General features: G+C 47.9%; 2 protein-coding genes and 1 pseudogene across 2 annotated transcripts; all 3 read left to right on the plus strand.

The window, feature by feature from the left end:
• The first annotated feature begins 1,625 nt into the window (after positions 1–1,625).
• LOC112892710 lies at positions 1,626–4,165 on the plus strand (annotated as a pseudogene).
• Positions 4,166–9,626: 5,461 nt separating this feature from the next.
• On the plus strand, positions 9,627–11,019 carry LOC112892711 (protein ALP1-like). Its single transcript, XM_025959838.1, has 2 exons — positions 9,627–9,874; positions 9,957–11,019. Exons 1-2 carry the CDS (start codon positions 9,627–9,629, stop codon positions 11,017–11,019), a joined length of 1,311 nt encoding a protein of 436 aa, XP_025815623.1.
• Positions 11,020–16,398: 5,379 nt separating this feature from the next.
• Positions 16,399–20,183, plus strand: LOC112892712 (vegetative cell wall protein gp1-like). Its single transcript, XM_025959839.1, has 3 exons — positions 16,399–16,780; positions 18,318–18,776; positions 19,750–20,183. The coding sequence occupies exons 1-3, from the start codon at positions 16,399–16,401 to the stop codon at positions 20,181–20,183; spliced, it is 1,275 nt and encodes a 424-aa protein (XP_025815624.1).
• The last annotated feature ends 5,781 nt before the right edge of the window (positions 20,184–25,964 follow it).

The following is a 25,964-nucleotide window of genomic DNA, read 5'->3' on the forward strand; positions in this document are numbered from 1 at the left end:
AATATTACAAGTATTTTGATATATAGACAGTCTCACAAACCTTTAGGGATATTATAGGTATTTCACCCACAACATAGAGTTTCCCACATCTCACAGTTGCTCTAATCAAACGGTCTTCTGCTTTTCCCACAACAGCTTTTTCATAGCAGCTTTTCTATAGCCACAGCTCACAGCAGCTTTTCCAAAAATTACAGCCCAACCAAACACACCCTGAATACACGTGAGCCTACGGCCTGCCCAACAACAAAAACTATGATGGACAGCCACATGGATTGCGGATTCCACAGTTGGCTGCACACAAGTACAACTTTTAAAAAAGAAACTAAAGTTTGCAACTAGGATACTTGCCATGCAAGTGGTTCAATCAAAGTATCAAATGGATATATGCGGCTGACATGGCCTCGTCGCTTCTTTGAAGCTGTCCAATCCATAGGTGGGCTGAGACACTAAAGGTGGGCTGGTGCATTGGGTGGGGGAAAGGCAATGCTGGGCTGATTAGACCGAGATATGGATGTGTGCACGACATAAATTTTACTAGAATCTGCATGGAAACATCTCAAGACAGTTTAAGTTTTGTATTTTAGGGTTGTACGCCAAATCCTCTCCTGTTCTTTTGATTTATTAATCACCCTGAAAGAGTTATAGCTATAAGTTGGCCTAAAAATAAGTCTCTAGTAGTGGGATTGTATTTACGAGGATTTTAGTTATCTTTGCTAGTAATATAGGGGGCACATAAAATTGCACGGACTCTCAGTATTGCCTTCATCTCCCCTAGTTCTGGCCAAAGCTACATTCCTGGTGCCGTGACTTTCCCCACGGGTAAAGTAATTCTTCGAGATCCCTTGAAATCGTGCCTTCAGAGGTGGCGCCATCGTGAAGTCAACCCGGGTACTGCTTCAACCCTGTGATTTCCTTTTGACCTTCCATCCTCCTACCCCATGTTATTGTGGAATGCCAGGTGAAGACAACCTTCGATCTCGAATTCTAAATGTACTAGAACAAACCAATTATACTTCACGAAACATTTAATCTTGTTCATGAATCTAAAACATTTTATCTTGTTGATTGAAAGAAATTAAATTCTTAGAGCAATTTCCTAAAATAGAGAGCTTTTGCTAACACCAGGTGCCGCTAGAGAGAGGTGGAGAGAATAAGAGGGTGGGGATGATGGTGTTGAATGCTGTGTCAAGTTGTTCATTTTCATGTCAACTTATGGTCTTCCCTGCAAATAAGTCAGAAACAAAACAATGAGGGGGGCAAAACGGTATGCGAGGACCAATGTTCAAAGACAATTTATTTACATGGTTATCGTTGTGTACACAAATATTGTTCATCTAGAATAGGCAGTGCTTGCCCTTCAAAACTTACCCTGGTTTTGGACAGATCCATTGGCTGATGAGTTGTACAAGCTAATGATTGTGTGCTCTTTGTTGGATAAGAAATGGTTTGACCAAACTTAAGCCAGATGTGTACGCACATACGCCGACAATCCAATTCTGACAGAACATGCATGGCAATGTAACCCCTGTTTCACCTCTACATGCAAATTCAACCAACAATAGAGTATAACAAGTTTGATTCTTAGCATCAAGTCTAATTCTTATGGGTACACTCTCTCCACCTGCATGCATGCAACAACTCAGCCTATATTCGTCAAGGTACAACAACTCGCGTATTTGTCATGGTTTTTACATTCCAATATTTTATAACAAATTTAAGGCCTGTTTGGTGAAGCTCAGTCTGCTCTTGATTCTGTCTAAAAGTGATTCTCTAGCAGAAGTGATTTTTTTAGCTGAAAGTGATTCTCTGTGAATCTTTCAATTAAATTTCAAGGACAATGTAATTCTACACGGAAAGTGAACCAAGAAAAGCTAGTTTTTCCAACTCCTAGCTCCTTAGTTCATTTTAAGATAATTATTTCATTTACTCAGTCTAGAATTACTTTTGAGCATAATACCATTTGACAGAGCTCCTCTAGGAGCTCTGCCAAGATTCCCATTTTTAATCCATACAAGTAAAGAGGAACCCAAGAAATTGATCAGATGCAAGAAGGAAGAAAAACTCCATAACGACTTGTATATTTAATGCCTAGGAGTATATGATATTGTAGTTAATGCTCTATGATATACCGCTAGTATTTTGGGAAGAAAAAGTGACTGTAATATCAAATGCATCCATTAGGGACCTTTATGCGATGCACACAAACAAAAAAAATAGTTCAGCTCAGTGAACTAAGTCTCTTTTACATGATTTACATATGCCAGGACTTTTAGAGATTTACTTGCAGGATATGCAGTCAAAAGTGTTGTGTGAGTGTAGTTTGGCTGAATTTTATTATTGAAGTGAATGCATTTTGTCGTTAGAAGGATATAGGCGGCGGTACCGCCAGCCTGAATGATTATACCGTTGAACGCGAGTTAGATATGACCTGAACTAGGAAAACCTTAGCTAGTAATTATACTAACTCAAAACTAGCAAACAGAACAACGTAATAAAACCTTAGAAAAGAGAGTCCACGGCAAGAACAGCTAAGTGCTCGCCGCCGTGTTGAAGTGGAAGACATGATTGCCACGTTTGCTAGCTGCTTCTTTGTCACCGGAAATTCAGGAGGTCAATGATCGTCGCTCGTGCATGAACCTCCGATTGAACATGCTAATTATAGTCTAACTGACGTGAAGAAATGTGTTTACTAGCTAATCGTAGTTGGCCGTTGCTAATAATGACGTTCTCTCATTGCTAGGCACTATATATACTGGCCTAGTTTCCTTGGAGATCTCACACACAGCGCAGGCACTTGAGTCGATCTGGATAACTAGATCACCAGCAAAAGGCAAGCCTTGGCAGCTCCATTTCGGCGAGAAAATGAAGGTGTCCGCTCTTGTTCTGGTGCTCGCTGGTGGCCTTCCAGGCCGCCGCCGCCGCCGTGCAGGCGACGGCGCCGGGCACCCCGACGGTCGGTTACTACAACGACAAATGCAACGCAGCGTGGAGGGTATCGTCAGAGAAACCGTCAAGGCGGCCCTCAACGCCGACCTTACCAAGGGTGCTGCACTCGTCAGGCTGTTCTTCCATGACTGCTTCGTCAGGGTAAGCAAAGAAAACCATGCAAACACACATGACCAGTCTTTGTTTGGAATTTCTCTGCACTGCAACTAGTATATATGACATCCTTCTATGGAGTCTCAGTACAACAAAATGTCAACTGAGAATTTCCAAAGATCCAATATATTCCACCATCTTTTAAGTTCTAACTAGTACTTCAGTTTGTTCATTTCAGCTGCCTAAAATTTCTGATGTTTTCTCTCAGTCACCTAAACGCAAATATCCATCCTCTTGTACACGTGTAGGGCTGCGATGGTTCTGTCCTTCTGGATCCGACGTACGCAAATCCCTATCCAGAAAAGACGTCTGGCGCAAACATCGGTCTCCGGGGTTTCGACGTGATCGACGCCATCAAGGCCAACCTCGAGAGCGCCTGCCCTAGCACCGTCTCCTGCGCCGACATCCTCGCTTTCGCGGCCCGCGACGCGTCTGGTGGGTACCTCAGCAAAGGCGGCATCGACTACGCCGTCCCAGCCGGCCGCCTGGACGGCGTCGTCTCATCGGCCGCGGACGCCGAGAGCAACCTCCCGGGCTCCACATTCGACGTCGCCACGCTCATCAGCAACTTCGCCACCAAGGGCTTCACCCCCGAGGAGCTCGTCATCCTCTCCGGCGCGCACTCCATCGGCCGCGCGCACTGCTCCTCCTTCCGCGACCGCCTCTCCTCGCCGTCCGGCGAGATCAACCCCTACTTCCGCGACAACATCCTTGCCAAGGACTGCGACGCCGGGCCGGCCGACCCTACGGTGGAGAACAACATCCGCGACCAGAACGCGACGGCGCTGGGCCGGGGAACCTGACGAGCTACGTCGTGCCGGCCCGCGGCGGCGCGTCCCTGGACAACAGCTACTACGTCAACAGCCTCAACAGCGTGGTGCTGTTCCACTCCGACTGGGCGATCGTCGGCAGCAACGCGACGCGGCTCCACGTCCACGAGTACGCCGACAACGGGACGCTGTGGAACCTCGACTTCGCCGACGCGCTCGTCAAGCTGAGCAAGCTGGCCATGCCGCCGGGGAGCACCGGGGAGATCAGGAAGACGTGCCGTGCCACTAACTACTGATCACCACGGCACCACCTACGGGGCTATGCGACATCTGGGGCTGGCAAGAAAAAAATTGATACTTGAATTAATTGTTGATGGAACGACTTTACGTTCGTTTATCTTTTGCAAGAGGTAGTTCATCGTTGGGTAGTTTATCTGCATCTAATGTTGCATGATTTTTGTTTTGTTTATTCAGTTTTGCAGATAATTGGTGGTGTGTGTTTTGTATTTTGTACCTACATCTGTCAAATTTTTTTTAACAGAATATGATTTTATTTTCAAGCCTTGAGCCTCAATGGTTCCTCGCTTTATATTACCTCTAGTGTTAATATTAATTATTTGTTTTACATTAACAAGTGATTGAGCCAAACTCGGTTAACGTTGAACTCTGATTTGGGTTCCTCTCTTATTTTAGTTTGAATACCAAATCCATTATATACCTACTGCATAAAGAAAAGGTCACTTGGGGAATACAATCCTTTCGAATTTAGAATTTTGATTTCGGTGTGTGTGGGTTGGTTGCATTTTCATAAGTCAGTTTTGCAAGAGGTTGTTTAGAGTGTGACAGCTAAATGCAAAAGCGTTGGATTCCTGAAAGAAGCCTGCAAGACCCAAGCACAGGAAATCTCGGGACATCAGTTGCCTTTCGTTAGGGAAAGGAACATCAGTTGCTGGACTGCTGCTGAGGTGGCAAAAGGCGTCCAAATAGATCATGTTAGATAAATAGGCAAATTTCGGCATATTTTAATTCTAAATATTATTAACAATTCCATGATGTAGATTAGTTATCTTGTGACATCAGAACATGTGCTTGTGTTCACGTTAATTCCACTAACACAAATAAAAAAATAAACCAGAGATGGTTTAGAATATACCCCAAGGTGGGACCAGTGCTGGAGGCACTGGTTGCACTGTTTCTAGGACTGGACGTTATGTCGGTCCGAACTGTTTGATGTAGTCAAACTAAATTGATGCCGTGCATATGGCTGTCGGGACGTAGTAGGGGCGTTCTTGATGTTCACTTGGGGAATATAGCTATGGCCACCAGGAAGTAGAGGATAAAATAGTCGTTCGGGCCACCGGGAAGTAGTCGTTATGACCACTAGGAAGTAGTCATATGGCTTAAGAACGAAGTAGACGCACGGGCCACCAGGAAATAGTCGTATGGCTTGAGAATGATGTAGTCGTTCGGATCAAGTGAGCAGTCGCGTGAAGACGCTTCCAAAAAAACCTTATTGCCTGCTATCCCGTGCAGGACCTTCAGTATGTAGGGTTTCAAATGCCTACTCTCACCATAGTTGTGCGCGTAGCGCTAGCGATGGAGATGCTAACAGCAGAAAAACAAAGGGAGAAAGGGAGAGATCTTCTGGACAGGAATACCGTAGAATGTTCAGATCATCGAATGAGAGGATGCTAGCTCCTTACATAGGTGATCAAAATAGGAAGAGGAGATGAACCTGGACACAGTAATGACCAATCAAATTGCACGGTTAATCAGTCATCAGTTCTCTACTTTAATCACCAATTACAACCCATCTATTACTCTCTTCAATTACCCATATGGTATTAACCACCTCATAATTCCCCAGCATTAACTTGTGGGCCTTTTAATTCTTAATTTATCATTTAAATAAATGGGTCTAGCCAAAATATTTCTACAATCCCCAGCAATTTCAAGACACACGAGAAATGCTCTCAGTTCTACTGTAATCTTTGATATACATGTACTTCAATGGAGACTGTTAAGTTAAATATGCATCTAGAACTAAGGTTACACTTATTCACAACTAATCAATGGACTATGCCTTGAATTGTCAGTTTTGTGCAAATAAGTTTGGCCAGAGATCTTCACTGATACTAGACGAGGCGCCGGTGGCCGGGGAAGCGGGCGACGACGAGGCGCGGTGGCGAAGCTCCGGCGAGCAATCGTGCGCGCGGGAGGACAGAAAGCAGATGGGAAAAGGGTCGGTGAGGATCCTCACCCCAAGGCGGAGCTCCGGCGGCAGCTTGCGGCAGTAGCGGAGTGGCGAGGCGGCGGCTGCGACGGCGACCGAGACGTGGCGGCAATGGTGGTGGCGGCTAGGCCTTCGAGAGCGAGAGGCGGCGGCTGCGAGTTATGGAGAGCCTAGGGCACGGGCGGCGCTTTAAATAGGGTGGCCGCGGGTGCCTTAGCGTGTGGGCCTGGGCGTCGCGCGGCGGGGAGGCCGTGCTGCGGCCGGACTCAACACGAGTTCGAGCCCAGCTCGAGCTCGAGGTCGGGGAAGACCCCGACAGGCGGGCCCCGCCTGTCAGCGAGCGCGAGAAGAGAAGGGCGCGGGGGCTAGCTGGGCCGAGGGAGGAGCTGGCCGGCTGGGCCGGTTGGGCCGTGCGGGAGAAAGGGAGGGGGAGGAAGAAAGGCCGGCTGGGCTTGGGCCGCAAGGGAGAAAAGAGAGAGGAAAAGGAGAGAAAGAGAGTAGGCCGGGCCCAAAGAGAAAAAAAGGGAGAAATAAAATTGCATTCAAATGCATTTGAATTTGAATTTGAAATTTAAATCCAAATGGAAGGCAAACAATAAAACAATGCAATGCGACATGAAATGCACAAAACCTATATTTCCTTATATTTCTTTTATGGTTAAGTAAATTACTATTAATTCACAGTAAATGCTCTAAAATCAAAATATTGGAATAAAAACCTTATGGGTCCTAAAAGAAATCTAGCAAAATTTATTTAAGTTTCTAATTTAAAAATTAGTGTGTTACAGGTTGCGAGCGCGGTTTTCCGCGTTTCGCCTGCGCTGGACGCGCTTGGCGTTCTTCAACCGCCGGATTCTTCTGTGCTCCTCGTTCTCATCCTGGGGGCGTCCGCCGTACGTTTGTCGGCGGACACGTCCACGAGTAGATCATTGTCGTACTCAGGATCCAGCTCATCATCATCCGCATTGCGAAGGGAAGCCATGTAGACTTGACGATCCGGTGAGTTATCAGCTGTATAGTTGTACTCGAGTAGCTTTGTGCTATCCTCTCCCCCTTCGAAGATGGGAGAGAGGGGTTCCTGGAAGAGCATTTCCTTCGTGAAGGCCACAAGGTGGGAATCGTATTCGAGTAGTTCAGAGGGCTCTAAGCCCTTCTAGTACACAAAACGACCTCGCGGTGTAGATGTTATGGTCAAACCTAGGTGACTACCCGAAAAGAATTTAGGGTGGTCATCGGGTTGCCAGTGGTTTTCGAGAATGGGGGCCTCCCGACAAGCGGTGGCTCCCTCATCTTTGAGTCCTCCTCAGCTCTGGCTTGAAGGTGTAGTACTAATCTACGAGTACTCTTGGTTGGAGTCCGAATAGTTATCGAGAACGGGCCCCCCCCGACAGGCGGTGGCTCCCACGTCCTCGAGTTTAGCAAACGATCTAAGTCCTCCTCCAAGTTAGAGAGAGACTTGGACTGTGTAGCCCCCTCAGATCTGTTTGAGTCTGATCTGACTAGTCCTGGTGTAGCACGAGTTGAAGTCACATTAAAAACGGACATCCTTTTGATCTACCGGGCTAGATCGGGGAGCAGCAACTCATCGAGGTTGTCGATGAACTTATCAAGGTCACTGCGTTGAATTGGTGTAGAGGCCTCCGCCTTCCTGGAGTCGACTACATGGCTGTTGAAGCCACCCAAGCCGTTGGCGATGCAGATCCAGGAGCCGAAGATGAAAATTGGGCCCTCGTCGAGCATGCTGCTAGTGAAGCTGAGAGATGCCATCGAGTTCTCTGGTAGATGCTCGATGAACACCTCTACTTGGCACGCCAGCTGTCAGTGTTTTATCGTCACGCCCACCAAGGAATATCCTCGAGGTGGTGAGTTTGTAGGTAGGGTCTTACCGAGATTAGGAACTCGAATGTGTAAGGAACACAAAGTTTAGACATGTTCAGGCCGCCGAGAGCGTAATATCCTACGTACTTTGTGGTTTGTATTGCCTTAGGTGGTGATCGGGTGATCTCCTGTTCGGACGGGGTGCCTGTCTGCCCTTATATAGTCTGGGGAGACAGGGTTACATGGAAGTCCTAGTCGGATACGAGCCTAGAAGTCCCACCCGAATACTTTTTTGGGTAGTTTCCTACTATCTCCGACTAGTTTTACTACTGTATGAGTAGTTCTACTACGCTACGAGTAGTTACAACTAGTGTAGGGCTAAGATATAGACCATATGCGCAGTCCCGTGGACCTGGGTCTGACACAGCTCGTCCGTGCAATTGATCAGGCCATTTTTCAATAGCCTGAAATCGATCAGCTGCACCATCCAAGTTAAAAATTTGTTGGGCATTCATTGATTGGTAATTGGAGAAAGCTGTTAGAAAGCAATGGGTACCTGATTATCTTTATATAGCCATAACAGGTTATCGCACTTTAGGTCACGGTAGGCTCCATTTTAGATCTAGGGGTTTTCTGTAAGTTTGCCAAGACACAACAAAAATTACGAGAATTGCAGATTTTTGCAGGGTTAATGTGCAATAACTCAAGCTTCTCTGGCCATGGTAGCTGGCGGCACTGTCCAGCCAAACTGCTATCGATGCAGGGCCTGGGATGGCTCGAGGAGTGGCGGGGAGCACCGGAATCGGCCGGATTTATAAGGCCGGAAGAGGAGGCGGCGGTCTGCTCGAGGCAGAGGCGAGACCTCCTGGCAGCGCTGAGCGGCATCTGTCACGCAATCAGACTATCTCCAGCGACATCCTCTAAATCTCATCCCCTATCCTTTTCCTCCACATCAACTTCATCCTCTATACCAAACTTAACTCCAACAACATCCTCTATTTCCATCCTCTATACCCCACAATCTCAATTTTTACATTTCCTCCAACTGCCCTTTCCCCAACCGCCCCTCCTCCCGCGCCCCTCTGCCGCACTCCGCCCCGGCCCCGCCGCACTCCGCCCCGGCGCCCTCCGCCCCGCCGCACTCCGCCCCGGCCCCGCCGCACTCCGCCCCGGCGCCCTCCGCCCCGCCGCACGCCGCACGGCGCCCTCCGCCCCGGCCCTACGCCGGCGCCCTCAGCACGCCGCCCCGCCGCCCTCCGCCCCGGCCCCGGCCCTACGCCGGCGCCCCCTCCGCCTTCGCCCTCCGCCCCGCCGCACTCCGCCCCGGCCCCGGCCTCGGCGCCCTCCGCCCCGGAGCCCTCCGCCCCGCCGCACGGCGCCCCGGCGCCCTCCGCCTCCGCCCCGGCCCCGCCCTGGCGCCCTCCGCCCCGGCCCCGGCGCCCTCTGCCCCGCCGCACGGCGCCCCGGCGCCCTCCGCCTCCGCCCCGGCCCCGGCGCCCTCCGCCCCGCCGCACGGCGCCCCGGCGCCCTCCGCCTCCGCCCCGGCACCGCCCCGGCGCCCCGCCGCACGCCGCCCCACGCCGTCCCGCGCGCCGCCCCCGCGCCGTCCCGCGCCGCCCCTCCCGCGCCCTGCCGCCCCCCGCGCGGGAGACGCCTCGAGCGCCCAGCCAGCCGCCTCCCTCATCGTGCGCTGCTCCTCCCGCACTATGGACTTCGAGGACTGGTTACAGCAAACGGAGATGGAGCGAGAAGCACATCAGCGATATATGGAGATGGAGCTAGACGATCTGGAGGACTTCACCCTCATGACGATGTGCATGGGGGGTGCCCAAGTGCCTCGCGAAAGGGTGCCTCGCCAAATCGTGCCTCGTGATCACCATGATGGTTTCCGTCGGATATGGGCAGACTACTTCGCTCCCCAGCCGGTGTATGGGTCCCGGCTGTTTCGAGAACGGTCCGTCGCATGCATGTGTTACATAATGTTATCTGCGTTTTCATGGCGAGTGGACTAATTCTTGTTGTCTTTGACTCCGCAGCTTCCGTATGCGATGGCATGTGTTCCTTCGAATTGTCGACGCGGTGCAGAGGGTGGATCCTTATTTCATCCAGCGTCCGGACTGCACAAGCCTTATGGGAATATCTGCCTTGCAGAAGTGCATCGCCGCCATTCGCATCCTGGCTTACGGATTACCAGCCAATGCGGTCGACGAGTATGTGCGTATCGGTCCCTCGACAGCTCAAGAGGCCTTGAAGCATTTCTGTCGAGCAGTCATCGATGCATTTGGTGGATTCTATCTGCGATCGCCAACTGAAGAGGATGTCCGCCGCCTCGTCAAGGAAGGTGAACAACGGGGATTCCCGGGAATGCTTGGCAGCATAGACTGCATGCACTGGACGTGGCGTAATTGCCCATCATCGTGGAAGGGCATGTTCACCGGCCGTGGGAAGTCACCTTCTATGATTCTTGAGGCTGTGGCGTCCAGGAACCTATGGATTTGGCACGCTTACTTTGGAATGCCAGGTAGCTGCAACGACATCAACGTTCTTCACAGATCGAGTCTCTTTGACCGCTTCATGCAGGGGACCTCGACGCCGGTGAACTTCACAGTCAATGGGCATTCATACAACATGGGATATTACCTGGCAGATGGAATCTACCCAGACTGGCCCGCATTTGTGAAGACCGTCCGTCATCCGATGGAGATGAAGACTCGCCTCTTCGCCGCAAAACAGGAGGGTGCTCGGAAGGATATTGAGAGAGCATTTGGTGTGCTTCAGGCCCGGTGGGCAGTGATTCGAGGGCCGGCCTATCCATGGGACAGGGACGACGTGCGGGATATGATGACCGCATGCATAATTATGCACAACATGATCATCGAGGACGAGGGCGACAGGGCAACGAACACCATCTTTGAAAATCCCGGGCAGCATGTCGACCTATCAACGGGGAACTTGGGGGACCGACATGCTTTTGTTCAAGCACATCACCGGCTACAAGATCGTGATGTCCATTTTCGCCTGCAGTCGGACCTAATTGTGCATAATTGGAACCTACATGGGTCGAGGCTTACCAGTGCGACGGATGTGCCACATGTGTGACCCCATGCACGCCAAATCCCGATAGGTACTACTTTGTTCCAAATGTGAAATTATCATACATGCTATGCACTGATAATTGTCATAGTATTCCAGTTGTACACGATCACCCGGGAGGGGGGGGGGGGAGGGCAGATTTTCATTAAACTAAATAAGCATCCATCTTATTTTTGTTTCTTAGCAGCCGTGGACCATTTACCTTTTGCATTCTGATGCTCTAATCACTTTTTTTCTTTAAAAAAATTGTTGGCACCACCTTTAGATGGTGGTGGTAGTGGTGCTTGTTCAGCAAAGCTCAAGTCAATCCCTGTCTTGCAATATCTGTAAAGGTTGAACCAAAGAAAGGGCTAAAACTGAAGGCAACAATATATACCTAATGACCCTGTATTTAGTAACTAAGAATGATGGTCAATTATGTTGGGCTATACATTATACAGAACCAAAGGAGACCAATGGATAGAATGGAGCTCTTTGCTGGGCAAGTGTCTACATTCATGATGCTAATCTTAGTTGACTACTACTTACTAAGAGACTAAATCCCGATACACCAATCTGCAAAGAAAAGTCAGTTATCATTGTGCATAATGCCTCTTTATTCATTGTTTAACGTTGCAAATGATGAGCACCTGATTTTGTGAATGTTGACTGATCAATAATAAAATATATCATTAGTCTGCATGTTTGGATGTTTTTCATCAACACAAAGTGGTGAAATGCAATTTCTTATTCCTGCAAATTAAGTAATATAGCCATTTAGGTGTTAAACATATACTTTTCAGAAAGGAAGCTGCTTCCTCCTGGGTAGTTGCAAATGAACCTGCTGTCAATGGGAATCGATCAAAGGATTGCCTATAGAATACAAGACTGTTTCAAGCACTATTTTGAGTGTTTAGTGCCCTAGTGTCTACCTAATGTTCTTAGGCTATTAGAAAATATTTGTACACTGCTGCTTCCTTACTTCTTCGTTGGATGTTTATATGGTTATGCTACCTATTTGCGCATCCTTGTTTTTTCTAATAGTTTGCAGTTTCTCTGAATTTTGTTGTACCAGGGATATAAGCAGTGGTTGGCAGAAGTACACCTGAGAGACTAAATTCTCGCTTAACCTCTTGCGATTTTGAGACCTTGCTGCTCTTGTGTCGTTTTGTAAAAATTCTTGTGATGCTGAGAGGAACTCTGGAAGTTTGCCAGTGGGTTGTACGTTTCAGCTGCGCCCCTTTGTGCTTGGCCTGGCTGCTAAATGGTCGGTTCAGTCCGCTGTACTGTACTGTGATTTCGTTTCTGGTAATGAAATCTGGCTATCCACGTATTTGGAAAAATGGATGTGAGATACCGAGTTGGACTTTGTTGTGCATTACTTTTCCTAAGAACTGAGCAAGGCTGATAAAATGAGCAGCTCAAGATGGTGCACTGTAAAATGGCGCAAGAAGAAAAGGCATCACAGGCCTCAGCTCAGATCAGAATTCCATTTCGCCCTTACGGGTAGCAAGACCCTGACATACGCGAGATGAACGCAACACATATAATGGAAACTAGTAACTACTGCTTTGCTTAGCCAGCGACCCATTCGGTCGCTGCAATCGTTGTGACTAAGATTATCTAAGATTTGTTTTACATTTGCACTCGTCATTAATATTTCTCAAATGCATATAAACTCAAATCCTACAACTTGTATAACGACCATTAGGCCCTCCACAATGTGCACCGATTCCCTGCTGATTAATTGAAGGAAACCTAAATCTCTGCACTTGATTCCTTGTGCGCACGCATACAAAGACTTTTGGAAATAACCGTGTTTTCCAGATTGATAAGTGTTTTCCAGATTGTTTTCCAGTTCAATAGTACGATTCCTTGTGCTGCATGCTCGTACAAGCTGCAATCACAAAAGATTTCGAACCACACATATCTATGTAACAAGCACAATAGTTGTACACACAGTTTGGGCACGCAAGCGGCATCTCAAATTTCCAGCACACAGTTCATTTAAACAATAGTTCTCGCACTTCATACAACACTCAACACTTAAAGTTCTCAAACAGGTAACAGTAGTTCTAAGAACAACAATGCACGCAAAGTTCCGGAATCGTACACAAAGCTCTCAAATAATACAGACAACACAGAGTTCGGAAGTCCGATAGCAGTCACGGAGGAGGCAACGAGTACTTTGCAAGGATCTGCTCCTGCTGTCGCTTGTAGAACAGTCGTAGCGCTGGCGAGCACCTGTCGAGATCTATACTAAGAATACGTTCCTCTTCCGCGCGTTCTTCCTTGGCGGCCCGAGACCGCTGCATCTCCATCCGACTCTCCCTGTCACTCTTCTCCATCTCCAGCCGACTCGCCTCCATTGCCAGCCGACTCTCCTCAAGCGCCAGACGACGTTCCTCCAGCTCCCTTTCCGTAGAGATCTTCATCTCCTGCAGCTCCCTGTCCGTACTGATCTTCCTCTCCTGCAGCACAGCCATCGTGGCGTGGTGGGTGGCAATCTCAGCATGACTCTCCTTTATTAATGACAGCTTGTTGCCCCACATATCATTCATTTGTGAAATGTATTCCGACGAGGACGACGACGTGGCGGCCTTTTGGCTCGCTGATTTACTGGAATCCCTCCCAATCGGCCTCTTGCTCCCGCTGGAGGCCGGGGCATCGGACTCGGCTGGACCGCCCACTCCGTTGGCACTGCCAGCTGCTGCATCGGAGGAGTCGTCGTCAAGCACATGTACCTTGGAGTGAGCCCCAATGCACGCCTCCCACTTTGGCTCATCCTTCAATAACTTCCAGGAGTGCATCTGGGTGAAAGGCTTCTGCAATGCCGCAGCATACCGAGCCATTGCCTCCGTCGTCTGCAGATGCTCAGAATACAGAAAAATGAAGGGGTATCAATTGTATAAATTGGTTATCTGTATATAAGTGAAATGCAGGTCCATGTTGTCCATGAATGCAACCGTACAGAACTTGAGAAGCATGTCAAGTACCTTGTCCGCGTCCGACATGCCGCTGGGATTCAAACGCAGAACGGCACTGTAGAACTCCGAAAACTTGGTGCAGCACTCTTTGATGTAGTCCCAACGAGTCATGAGCGACTTCTGAGACCTCTCCGGGTAAACCCCTCGAGATGAGTTGTAGCCTTTCATGATCCGTAACCAAAACCCTTCTTTCCGCTGCCCGGTATTGACAACCGGGTCAGTACTTATGTTTAGCCACCACTTTGTCAGGTTTACGTCCTCTTCGGGATTGAAATTGGGAAGCTTGACCTTAGCACCACTTTTCCCAGCATCGGGCTCGACCACTTGGACCCTCGGAGCTTCACTGACATGCTGCATTGGGGGTCCTACTGGAGGCGGCACGGTTGGTGGAGGAGGGTAAAAATAAGGAGGTACTGGTGGCGGCATTCCATATGGATGGAAGGATCCCATCCAATGCTGCCGAGGCAGCATTGGCAGCAGCTTCAACCTCCTCTCTCTCGTCATTGCTGCTGCATCCTTGCATGGCGTAATTGGTCACGCGGTCCATGACCCTACAAATCAAAAACCACAAAAAGTTGTCAGACTTACACTACAAAAGAGATATATATGGAAAAATAATAATGATAGCTCTTTCGCTCAATCTATGTGTTGATGTAAAGCTGTTACTCTTGCGCCGGCTATATATGCTTGATGAGCATGCTTAGTCAGAATCATTGCTCATTACTAAAGGAAGTTTTAGAACCTGAAGTGACTTCATTTTGATTTACATACCTGTCACTTTGTCAAAGTTACTTTGAATGATTCATTAATACGGCGCTGATAAACACTTATGCTTGAGGTTTTCTTGCTATGAAACATATTTATTAGTAAATGATTAAAACATCTATGGGCACAGGATTGTATCAGGATATCTATGGCAAATCCAGATTAAGTGAGAACTGGGATGGATTTGTTAGTTTGTATCAGGATATTGATGCATATCAGTTACATCCTGGATATGGCATGTTTGCATTCATGCTTTGTAACTGTCAATAGTGTAGTGTATGAGAATCATGGTATGCTATGCAATTGTAGTTCCAGGTTTGACATATCACAAATGTTGCATCTCAAGGATTGCAGTTGTAGCATTGCTCCTTATCTTGTACAGAGTTATTGCAGTTTCAATCATAATATACTTCATTTGCATGACAACATATTTTTGTTTTTCCAGAATATAAAAGACTAGGTCCACTGAAATATTTATGTCAGCAAAAATAACTGTTATATTAACTAAGCAGAAGTTATGAGCTACATGTTGCATGCAAGGTTAAAATCAAATGTGCCCCACACCAGCATTCACTTTGTGCAGCATAGCTTCAGATATATGATCACAAAGATGATCTAAACTTAAAGCCACATAGACCAGAGCTAGCCTAGTGTCATAAGAGGAAATTCAGAATTCTAGATGGAACCATACAATCAACTCTTACAAAAGTCATGTCCTGTTAGGTACTCATGTTAGTGGAAATGTGGGATTGTACTTGTCATATGTGTCCTGCATTGCAGAATATGGTAATTTTTCTGCTTCCTATATTTGCAACAATTTCAATTACTAAAACATACTGGCCTATTACAAGAGGAGCATGTTGGCTTCAAGTCCTTCAACTGAGAGAATGACAACTGTTATCTAACATGCTAGATGAAATGGTCCAGCTTTAAGATGAACTGACCATACCTAGTAAATCTAAGTTCCCCATGTAAAGTTGAACGATTCGTAGTCCTTTTATTTTTAGGAGGTATAGGCCCCTTTGCTGGTAATGTGAGCCGTGATAACATAGTCCAAGACTAATTATAAGTTCACATATTCTCCGGAGGAAGAAAGTAGTGTTTGATCAATATATTTTGACAAGGAAATCCCTCTGTAAACACAACTTGACCTTTAGGGGAAAATCTCATCAGGTACACAGCAAGAAAAGTATAAACATGAACCGACTGCTCAATCCCGGCAATCACAAAACAATCTTTTTGCCATCAAATTTAACAAACACAAGTACAATCTTATTATCTGCCTGAAGTCAAACTTCTAATCACTTAAGAAAATCAAATCATTAATAGAAAATCCGGAGCACTTCATCCAAGTACGAGAGGTATACCTTCCCCTCCGGCGCCGCTTCGAGGAAGACGGGATATCCGCGGATCTGGAGATGAACCGCCGTCGAGGGCGTGCCGACCGCCGCCTGTTTCGTCTCCCTTCGCCGCTGCCCCCTCCCTTTGCAGATGACGGCCGGGAGTCACTCTCGCCTTCCCCTCGGCCGGGCCCGAAGGAGGAACTGTCGCAGTCCTCCAGATCCGCCGCGTGCCGGGGACCCTGCTCGGCTGCTTCCTCCTGCGGCCGTGCGGAATCACCTGGTGAAGATGCGGCCGTGGGCGACCGGGATGGATGACGCCGGCCGGGACTCCCTTCTCCCCGTGCGCACGCCCCAGCCGCCGCGCGGAGGCCCTCCAGCGCAACGCCGCGGTGGACCGAGACGCGTCCGCCGCTCCTGCGCCTCCTGCCGATCTGGCCCCGCCGCCCCTCTTCCAGATCTACTCGCCCGCGCCGACCCGCCGCACCCGGCAGGCCCTCCCCCACCGCCGACCCGACGGCGGCCGTGGCTTTCCCCTCCCCGGCTGTTTCCTCCCGCGCCCGCGCGGAAGAGGCAGCTGGAGATCCTCTCCTCTTCTGGTCCATGGTACACCTGATTGGGCGCCTGGCCTCCGTGTACTGTCCGTCCACGGCTCACCTCGCCTCCCCTTCAGCCCGCCGGCAGTGGTGTCGGCCAGTCTGTGCCGTGAATAAGCGCGGATTGGGCTGGGATGGCGAGTGCAGGACATCACTACCAGAAACGCGGCCTTTGCCGAGTGTCCAGGGCTTTGCCGAGTGCAAAATATCGGGCACTCGGCAAAGAGCCTCTTTGCCGAGTGCTGCACTCGGCAAAGAAAAACACACGGTGAACTCCTCCTTTGCCGAATGCCACACACTAGGTAAAGAAAAACACTCGGCAAAGAATTTTTTGCCTAGTGTCGAGCACTCGGCAAACGAGCGCCAGGACGTAACGGCAATTAATAGCGTTAGTCTTTGCCGAGTGCCTAGTCGAAGACACTCGGCAAAGAGGAGTTTTGCCGAGTGCCTAGGCAAGACACTCGGCAAAATATACATTTTTTTATTTTGTCCAAAATTTTTTCTATTGTTATCCTACATTCTCCTCAACAACATATGTAATTTAGGTTCATTTATCGAAGTGTTTGCTATATTTCATCAATTTATTTCATTTTATTCAATTTCTTGAATAATTCAAATTTGAACTGCGTGGTCATTCGAATAGTGGAAAAAATGAATAAAAAATTGTTATTCATATTAATGAGCATGCTTTGAGGCCTTATCAAAGAAAGGACCAGAAATTTCAAACCAACTATTCACGAAACATGACGACTAAATTGTGTTCAAGTCGTGTTTAAATTGTATAAAAGGCAAATTTGGTCGAAAAATTATGAAACTTGTCGAGATGTCATGTTATCATGTGAGGACACTGTGCTAAAATTTTTATAAGATTTCGTGAAAGTTTGACATCTACGATGCTTAACACCTAATCGGGCTTTACATAAAATCATACACCTCTTCGGAGAACTTTCAATTTGTAAGCATCGTATGTTGTAACTTTCACGAAACCTCGTCAGATTTTTATCACAGCTTCCCCATGTGATATCATTACATCTCGACAAGTTCATGATTTTCGGACCATATTTGCTTTTTATACGTTTTAAAAACAATTGGACAAAAAGTTCGTCGTCATGTTTCGTGGACAAGAAGTTTGAAATTTCTTGTTTTTTTCTCAATAAGGTCTCAACGCATGCTTCAATAACGTGAATATCATTTTTTCATTCATTGTTTTCCATTATTTGTGTGACTTGTAGTTCAAATTTTAATAATTATAAGAAATTCAATAAAATGAAATAAATTGACAAAATATAGCAAACACTTCGAGCAATGGGCACAAATTGCACATACTGTTGCATATAATGTAAGTATCACAACAAAAAAAGTTCGGTGCCAAAAAGTGAAAAAAAATGAAAATTGTTTGCCGAGTGCAAGGATAAGCACTCGGCAAATAGGTCCTTTGCCGAGTGTAGGGCTCAAGGCACTCGGCAAAGAACGGCCTTCGCCGAGTGCCATATTTAAAAAAAAATTGAATTTCTTTACCGAGTGCCCCAGATCTAGCACTCGGCAAAAAGGGGCCTTTGCCGAGTGCCAGATCTGGGGCACTCGGCAAAGAGGGTGAATATATCACTTTGAACCGGCGCACTCGACATTATCCACAGACTCGCTCACACGCCGCTCGCTCGCTCGACACGACGCGCCGCGCCCCCTACCGCCGCTCCTCGCCGCGACGCCCCGGACCCGCTGGCCGTCCCTCGTCGCCGCCCCTCCCTCCTCCCCGGAGCGCCCCGGACGCGCCGGACTCCTCCCCGGCCGGAGCGCCCCGGACGCGCCGCCCCGCCCCCGACCCCTCCGGCTGCGCCGCGCCGGCTGGGCCTCGTCCGTCCTCGCCGCAACCTCCTCCTCCCCGGAAGCCACGCCGCCCTGGACGCGCCGGACAGCGCTGCCCCGGACGTTCAGCTTCGGAGACTCGGTGGCCGAGACTGGCAACATCTGCGTCGTCAGCAGCAGCTCAACGGAGCTCGAAGTGCTCACCTGCACGCACCCGCCCTACGGCACCACCTACTTCAGCAGGCCGTCTTGCCGGTGGAGCGACGGCCGTGTCGTTGTTGACTTCATTGGTAGATTAACTTCCTTCTTCTCTCGTCGCACATCTATACACAAGCTGCGTATGTACATACTCTGGTTATACCGTTATAGCTAGTAAAGAGTGTCCACAACAGAGAAGCAGCCAGCTCGCTACCCATTTCACATTATCATCATCATCTAATGAATCATGTCATTATCATATACATGCATCAATTATTTTTCTAGAGGAGGTTACTCTGCACACAGTCATCTGTGTCAAACACCAGATGACAATAATTCAAATAGGACTAGGACTGTCAAAAGAGGAGAGCATCTCTCTACCTCGATACCCTGTAAACTTTTCATCTACACAAGCAATACGGTAGTATAAGATTTATATAGTAGCATCTTGAATGGTCTAACTAAAGCATACTCTTCCAAACTACTATGGATTCACATGTAACAGGATATAATCATACAAGCATAGAGACCATATGTCAGTGCCGGGTAGCGCTCTCGCTGGGAGTGAGAGACGTCACCGGCTAGGAGTATCGTTGAGAGAACTTGGCTCCCTAGTTAAGCTTCCTTGAAGCCGGGGGTACTCCAGCCTCTATCCTCTAAGTATACTTAGAGAGAGACCATATGTGAGCATTATAAAAGAAATATTTCCGTGTACTTTGCAAGTAATTTATACTAATATGCAATCCAAAACCAGATCATTTGTGACTGAAGTAATTGAAATTACATATTTAATGTAGGATTAAGATAGCTAGAAAGAGTGGGGTTAAATGAAGAGCTCCCCAAACTCTGACATTATTGGTTATTGAAAAGGGAAGAATACAATCAACTAAAAGATCGATTATTCTCTCATTTCTTTTTTAAAAAAAAATCAGAACTGGCCGGCAATCACAACCATTTAGTGTTGTGCTGATTTCCATCTGTTTATTAGGTCGTGGCAGTTAATAATTCTCTTCATGTTTTATTTTTACTGCACATGCCTACAGCACAATCACTTAGGTTGAGGAGGGACCCGCCGGCCGTCCCTCGTCGCCACCCCTCCCTCCTCCCCGGAGCGCCCCGGACGCACCGGACTCCTCCCTGGACGCGCCGCCCCGCCCCCGACCCCTCCGGCTGCGCCGCGCCGGCCGGGCCTCGTCCGTCCTCGCCGCAACCTCCTCCTCCCCGGAAGCCACGCTGCCCCGGACGCGCCGGACAGCGCCGCCCCGGACGCGCCCCCTTCTCCCCGCACGGCCCGGGACATGCCGTGGAGCCCCTCCTCGCCTCTGCGCCCGTGGACGCGCCGGCTGCGCCCGTCCCTTCCTCCCCGCACGGCCCGGAACGCGCCGCAGGGCCCCGCCCCGAGGCGGCCGCGCCCCTGTCCGTTCGTGCCCGTGGTGACCCGAGACGGCGGCACCCTGGACCTCCTCGCCGCTGTCACACCGACGACCTACCCGTGGTGACCTCTCTTCGATCCTGCCCGTGGTGACCGTGCCAGCCGCGCCCCGACCGCACCTCACACCACCGATTGGAAGGTATCGGGGACATTCACTCTCGGTTACACCATTCATATGCAAATTTCCATACTTCATTTTTATTAATGAAAAACTTGCATTGCAGTTCATCATCGTCTCCAGCAAACTTGCATTGCAGTTCACTTTCCTATAGATGTAGGGCCGTTACATCCTATAGACGTAGGGCAATTGATATTACTCTATCTCCGGTGTATATGTTAGAGGATGGAAGACCGTGCGTGGATGTACACTGGCCGCCCAAGTCAGGCTGGGATGACTAGTGAGTGGATCAACAAGACCGATGCTTTCTTGGAAATGGCGTTTGGCGAAGCTGCTAAAGGAGCGAGTATGATTCTCTGCCCATGCAGCAAGTGTGCAAACAGGAAAAGACAAAATAAGAAGAACATGGGGGAACATCTTTGCAAGAATGGATTTACGGCAGACTATACCCGGTGGATCTACCACGGTGAAGCCAATCGTATGAGAGAGGATGTGGTGAGACCACGTGTCGAGGATTATGATGCTGATGCCGGTGTAGCGGACATGTTGGATGACCATGGGGAGGCACGGTTCGCTGAGGGACAAACGGAGGAGGAGCCAGAGGCGACCGCAAAGGCGTTCTACGACATGCTTGCCGCGTCACGTAAACCCCTTCATGGACATACGACGGTTTCTCAGCTTGATGCCATTGGACGCATAATGGCGTTAAAGTCGCAGTAAAGCCTGAGTCGAGGCGCCTTTGATGGTTTGTTGACAGTTATTGGCAGCCTGCTTCCAAAGGGTCACATTCTGCCAAAGAGCATGTATGAGGCACGAAAACTCCTTCGTGCACTCAAGATGCCGTATGAGCAGATACATGCTTGTAAGAATGGGTGCGTCCTGTTTAGGAAAGAATACGAGGAAGCAAAGTACTGTCCAAAGTGTAAATTCTCAAAGTTCATGGAGGTAGACAGTGATGGTGATGGCCCAAAGAGGCAGCTTAACATTCCCGTGACAGTCCTACGATACCTTCCGTTCATACCGAGGATCCGGCAGCTATACATGACCGAGGAATACGCGAAACAAATGACTTGGCATAAAAATGGCAAACGATACAATCCTGACAAGATGGTACATGCATCTGATGGTGAAGCATGGAAACACTTTGATAGCATTCATTATGAGAAAGCCAGAGATGCTCGTAATGTACGTGTTGCGCTGGCAACAGATGGGTTCAATCCTTATGGAATGTCGGCTGCCACATACACATGCTGGCCTGTATTCGTTATCCCCCTCAATCTCCCCCCGGGTGTATGCTTTTAACGACAGAACATAATCTTGTTGTTGATTATTCCTGGACACCCGGGGAATAATATGGGTGTGTTCATGGAGCCTCTCATTGATGATTTGATCCGTGCTTGGGAGGACGGGATATGGACATACGATCGAGCTACAAAGCAAAACTTCATAATGCATGTTTGGTACCAATACTCTATGCATGACTTGCTGGCGTACGGGGTATTCTGCGCATGGTGTGTTCACGGGAAGTTCCCATGTCCTATATGCAAGGAAGGTCTTAGGTTCATTTGGTTGCAGAAGGGTGGCAAGTATGTTGCTTTCGACAAACATCGGCAATTCCTCCCTCTTGACCATCCATTCAGATGAGACATCAAGAACTTTACGAAAGGTGTCGCAGTGACAGGCCTTGCACCTCCAATGAAGACTAGTGCCGCAATTCGTCAGGAGATAGATGGTCTCGTGGTCAATCTAGCAGGTGGCTTTGTGGGATATAGCGAACAACATATGTGGACTCATAAGTCAGGCTTGACTTGGCTCCCCTACTATGATGACATTCTCCTTCCGCACAACATTGATGTCATGCACACCGAAAAGAATATCGCTGAGGCACTTTGGTCAATAATCATGGAGTTGATCTGGTAATATTATGTGATAGACCGAACCTAGACATGAAGCCTCCTGGTCGTGGAAAGACATGAAGAAGGCCTAAGGCCGATTTCATCTTGACTAAGCCTCAGAGGAGGGAAGTACTAGACTGGATTAAGAAGTTGATGTTCCCTGATGGGTATGCAGCTAATCTGAGTAGGGGGGTCAACTTTTCATCTATGCGAGTCTTAGGGATGAAGAGTCATGACTACCACATATGGATTGAGCGGCTTCTTCCGGCGATGGTTCGAGGCTATTTCCCTGAACATGTCTGGCTAGTGCTTGCAGAGTTGAGCTATTTCTTCCGCCAGCTTTGTGCCAAGGAGTTATCTCAGACCGTGGTTGCAGACTTAGAAAGAATGGCACCGGTGTTGCTCTGTAAGTTGGAGAAGATCTTTCCACCCGGCTTCTTCAATCCGATTGAGCATATGATTTTGCACCTCCCGTATGAGGCACGAATGGGGGGGGCGTGCAGGGTCGTTGGTGCTATCCAATCGAGAGATGTCTAAAGGTGCTTCGAAAGAAATGTGGAAATAAAAGCAAAATTGAGGCTTCCATTGCAGAGACATACATTCATGAAGAGGTGTCCAACTTCACAACAACATACTATGGTAAGAACAGAACATTGTGGCTTGATTCATTTTCTACATTAGGATGGCTTAATTTCATCTTCTAATATGTCATGCATGTACTTGCTGTCCTGTAGGTGACAACCTCCCTAACGTGCATAATCCTCCCCCTCGTTACAATGCTAGCGAAAATGAATCGAACCTCAGCCTTTTGCAAGGGCAACTCGGAAGTGCAAGTGGTTCGACCACTAAGACATTGAGCCCTCAAGAGTGGTGTCAGATCTTGCTATATGTGTTTGTAGGCATCTAGGCCTTTAAGGTATATTTCGGTGATTAATGACAACCATTATTGTGACTAATGAGTTTGTGCAGCTTTATAGATCATTATTGCTCATTTGGTTATATGTCAAAAGAGGCCCCCAAATTTTCATTATTCAAAAAGGCGATCTCGGCATTCAACTCTATAATGTGTCAAGACTAAGGATCTTTCTAGTCCTAAGTGTCATAAGGTTGAGAAGGACACTTAGGTTAGTATAGGTTTTATAGTTTTGTAGTGATCGCACTATTAAGAGGGGTTTAGGCTTAGTAACTTGAGCATGGACATGGTCATTTGAAAATGGATGCACACAATGGTCACTCAGGTTTCTAGAAGCTCAAATAAGTGGTTCTCAACTTATATCTCAAGAATATTTGGATTTCATTCAAGACTCAAGTCAGAAAAGGCAAAATCAGAAAAATCCTATTCACCGGTTTAACCGACGCTTCAAGTTTTATATACGTCGGTTAAACGAGGTCAGCAGGTCTGGACAAGTCAATACACCGGTTAAACCGACGTTATTTGAAATTGGACGTCGGTGCAGTTGTCCAGAGACTCGGTTTTCAGTTGATCAGTGGACAAAAAGACTCACCGGTTAAACCGACGCTATTTGAAATTGGACGTCGGTGCAGTTGTCCAGTAACTTGGTATTTCTGTTGATCAATGGATGTTTACACTCACCGGTTAAACCGATGCAACGACGGTTAATCTTCCCAAACAGTAACGGCTAGTTTTTCAAAAGGGGAGTTTACATTCACCGGTTAAACCGACGATGACTATTGGAGGGACGTCGGATTAACCGGCGCTACGCAGTTTTTCTGGCAGCTTTTTCTCCAACGGCTCTATTCGTGTGAGCTGCCTATATATACCCCTCCAATGGGTCATTCTACCTCTCTTGACACCAGGCAACATCCAAACACACATACTTTAGTCAAGAGCCACCTTGAGCTTCAACATTTCATACACTTGTTGATTCAACCATTCAAGAAGCAAGATTAAGGACTTGAGTAGAGAGAAGCTTGTGTGCATCCATTCTTGGTGATTGGTTCTTGCTCAAGTGAAGACCTTAGCTTGTTACTCTTGGTGATTGGCATCACCTAGGCGATCTTGGTGATCGAGGTGATTCTCGCGGAGCTTGCCAAGGATTGTGGAAGCCCGGAGAAGAGATTTGTACGTGGCTTGATCTCCACCACACCGGGATGGTGAACGGAGACTCTTAGTGAGCGCCCTCGTCTTGGTGACTTGGGAGGTGACAATACTCTTTGTGAGTGTCACAACGTGGACTAGGGGTGTGTGCCAACACATCGATACCACGGGAAAAAATCCGGTTGTCCCTTGTCCACTTTACTTTTTCAAGCATTATCTTTCATGCAATTCTTTCATGTGCTTGATTTAGGGATCACTAGTTAGCTCTACCGTGCTAGGCTTTATCTCTTTTCTATCTTGTCTAGCTTGTGTAGGTTGTTTAGTTATCCGGTTGGTGAATTGGTGCCTTTCTAGTTTTGCATAGGTTAAGGTTGTTTTATCTTGTTTTAGAAATTGAAAAAGGCCCAATTCACCCCCCTCTTGGTCCATCGATCCTTTCAATTGGTATCAGAGCCTCGTTGCTCATTTGGATCATTAGGCTTCACCGCCTAGAGCTATGGCCAAGATGGGTGGTTCGCCGCCTCACTTCGAGGGCAAGAACTTTGCCTATTGGAAAGTTCGCATGGCCGCATACCTTGATGCGATTGCCCCCGAAGTGTGGTTGGCAACTAAAGTCGGGTTCACCGGAGATCCCACCCCCGACCAATTAAAATGGAATGCTAGAGCTAGAAATGCAATTTTCGAAGCTATTAGTGAGGAGGTCTTTGCTAGAGTAAATGGCATGGATCTAGCAAGTGATATTTGGAAGGAGCTCATTGAAATACATGAAGGTTCCACCAAAGTTCGTGAACAAAAATATCACTTGTTTAGAGCTAAGTATGATTCCTTCAAAATGCTAGCTCATGAAATTGCAATGATATGTATTCTCGCTTGAATGTCATTGTCAAGGACATTAATGCACTTGAAATATCCAAAATTGACAGTGCATCCATCAATCGCAAGATCCTCATGCTACTCCCGAAGCCCAAGTATAACATTATCAATGCTATGCTTCAAAAGGAGGATCTCGCCGCAATGGAAGTCGGAGAACTTGTGGGCGAAATTCGCGCTCATGAAATGAGCATTCTTGGTATGACCGAAGAGCCAACATCAAGCAAGTCAATTGCTCTAAAGACCAAGACAAACAAATCCCGCAAGCTCAAGATGGTCAAACAAGACTCAAGCTCAAGCAATGAAGAAGATGATCATCTTGAGAGCTCATCCGATATTGAAGATGATGGAGAACTTGCTCTCATGATGAGAAAGTTCACACGCTTGAATGAGAAGATCAATAAGAAGGGCTTCAACTTTGACTCCAAGAAGGGAATGTTCCGGCCAATGGATGTCAAGAACAAGATTTGCTACAATTGTGGCGAAAAAGGACACATCTGTCCTAATTGCCCCAAGCCGGACAAAAGAAGCAAGGACAACAAGAGTAAGCATCGCCATGATTCAAGCGATGATGAAGAAGAGGAGAGGAAGAACAAAAATAAGAGATTTGGGAAGAAGAAGACCCATGATAAGAAGACCAAGCTCTTCCCAAAGAAGAAAGGGCACACCAAGAAAAGTTTCTTGGTGGAGAAACAAGAATGGGTGACCGATGTCTCATCAAGCGAAGACTCAAGTGATGAAGAAGACATTGTCACCATCGCCCTCACCAATGAAGAACCATCTCTACCTCCGCCTCCTATGTGCCTCATGGCAAAAGGTAACACCAAGGTATGTGAGGTAGATAGTGAAGATGATAGTGATGAAGAGCTTGATCCAAATGAATTTACTAACCTCATCAATGAGTAT

Source organism: Panicum hallii, chromosome 5 (assembly GCF_002211085.1).
Source record: "Panicum hallii strain FIL2 chromosome 5, PHallii_v3.1, whole genome shotgun sequence".
NCBI lineage: Eukaryota > Viridiplantae > Streptophyta > Magnoliopsida > Poales > Poaceae > Panicum > Panicum hallii.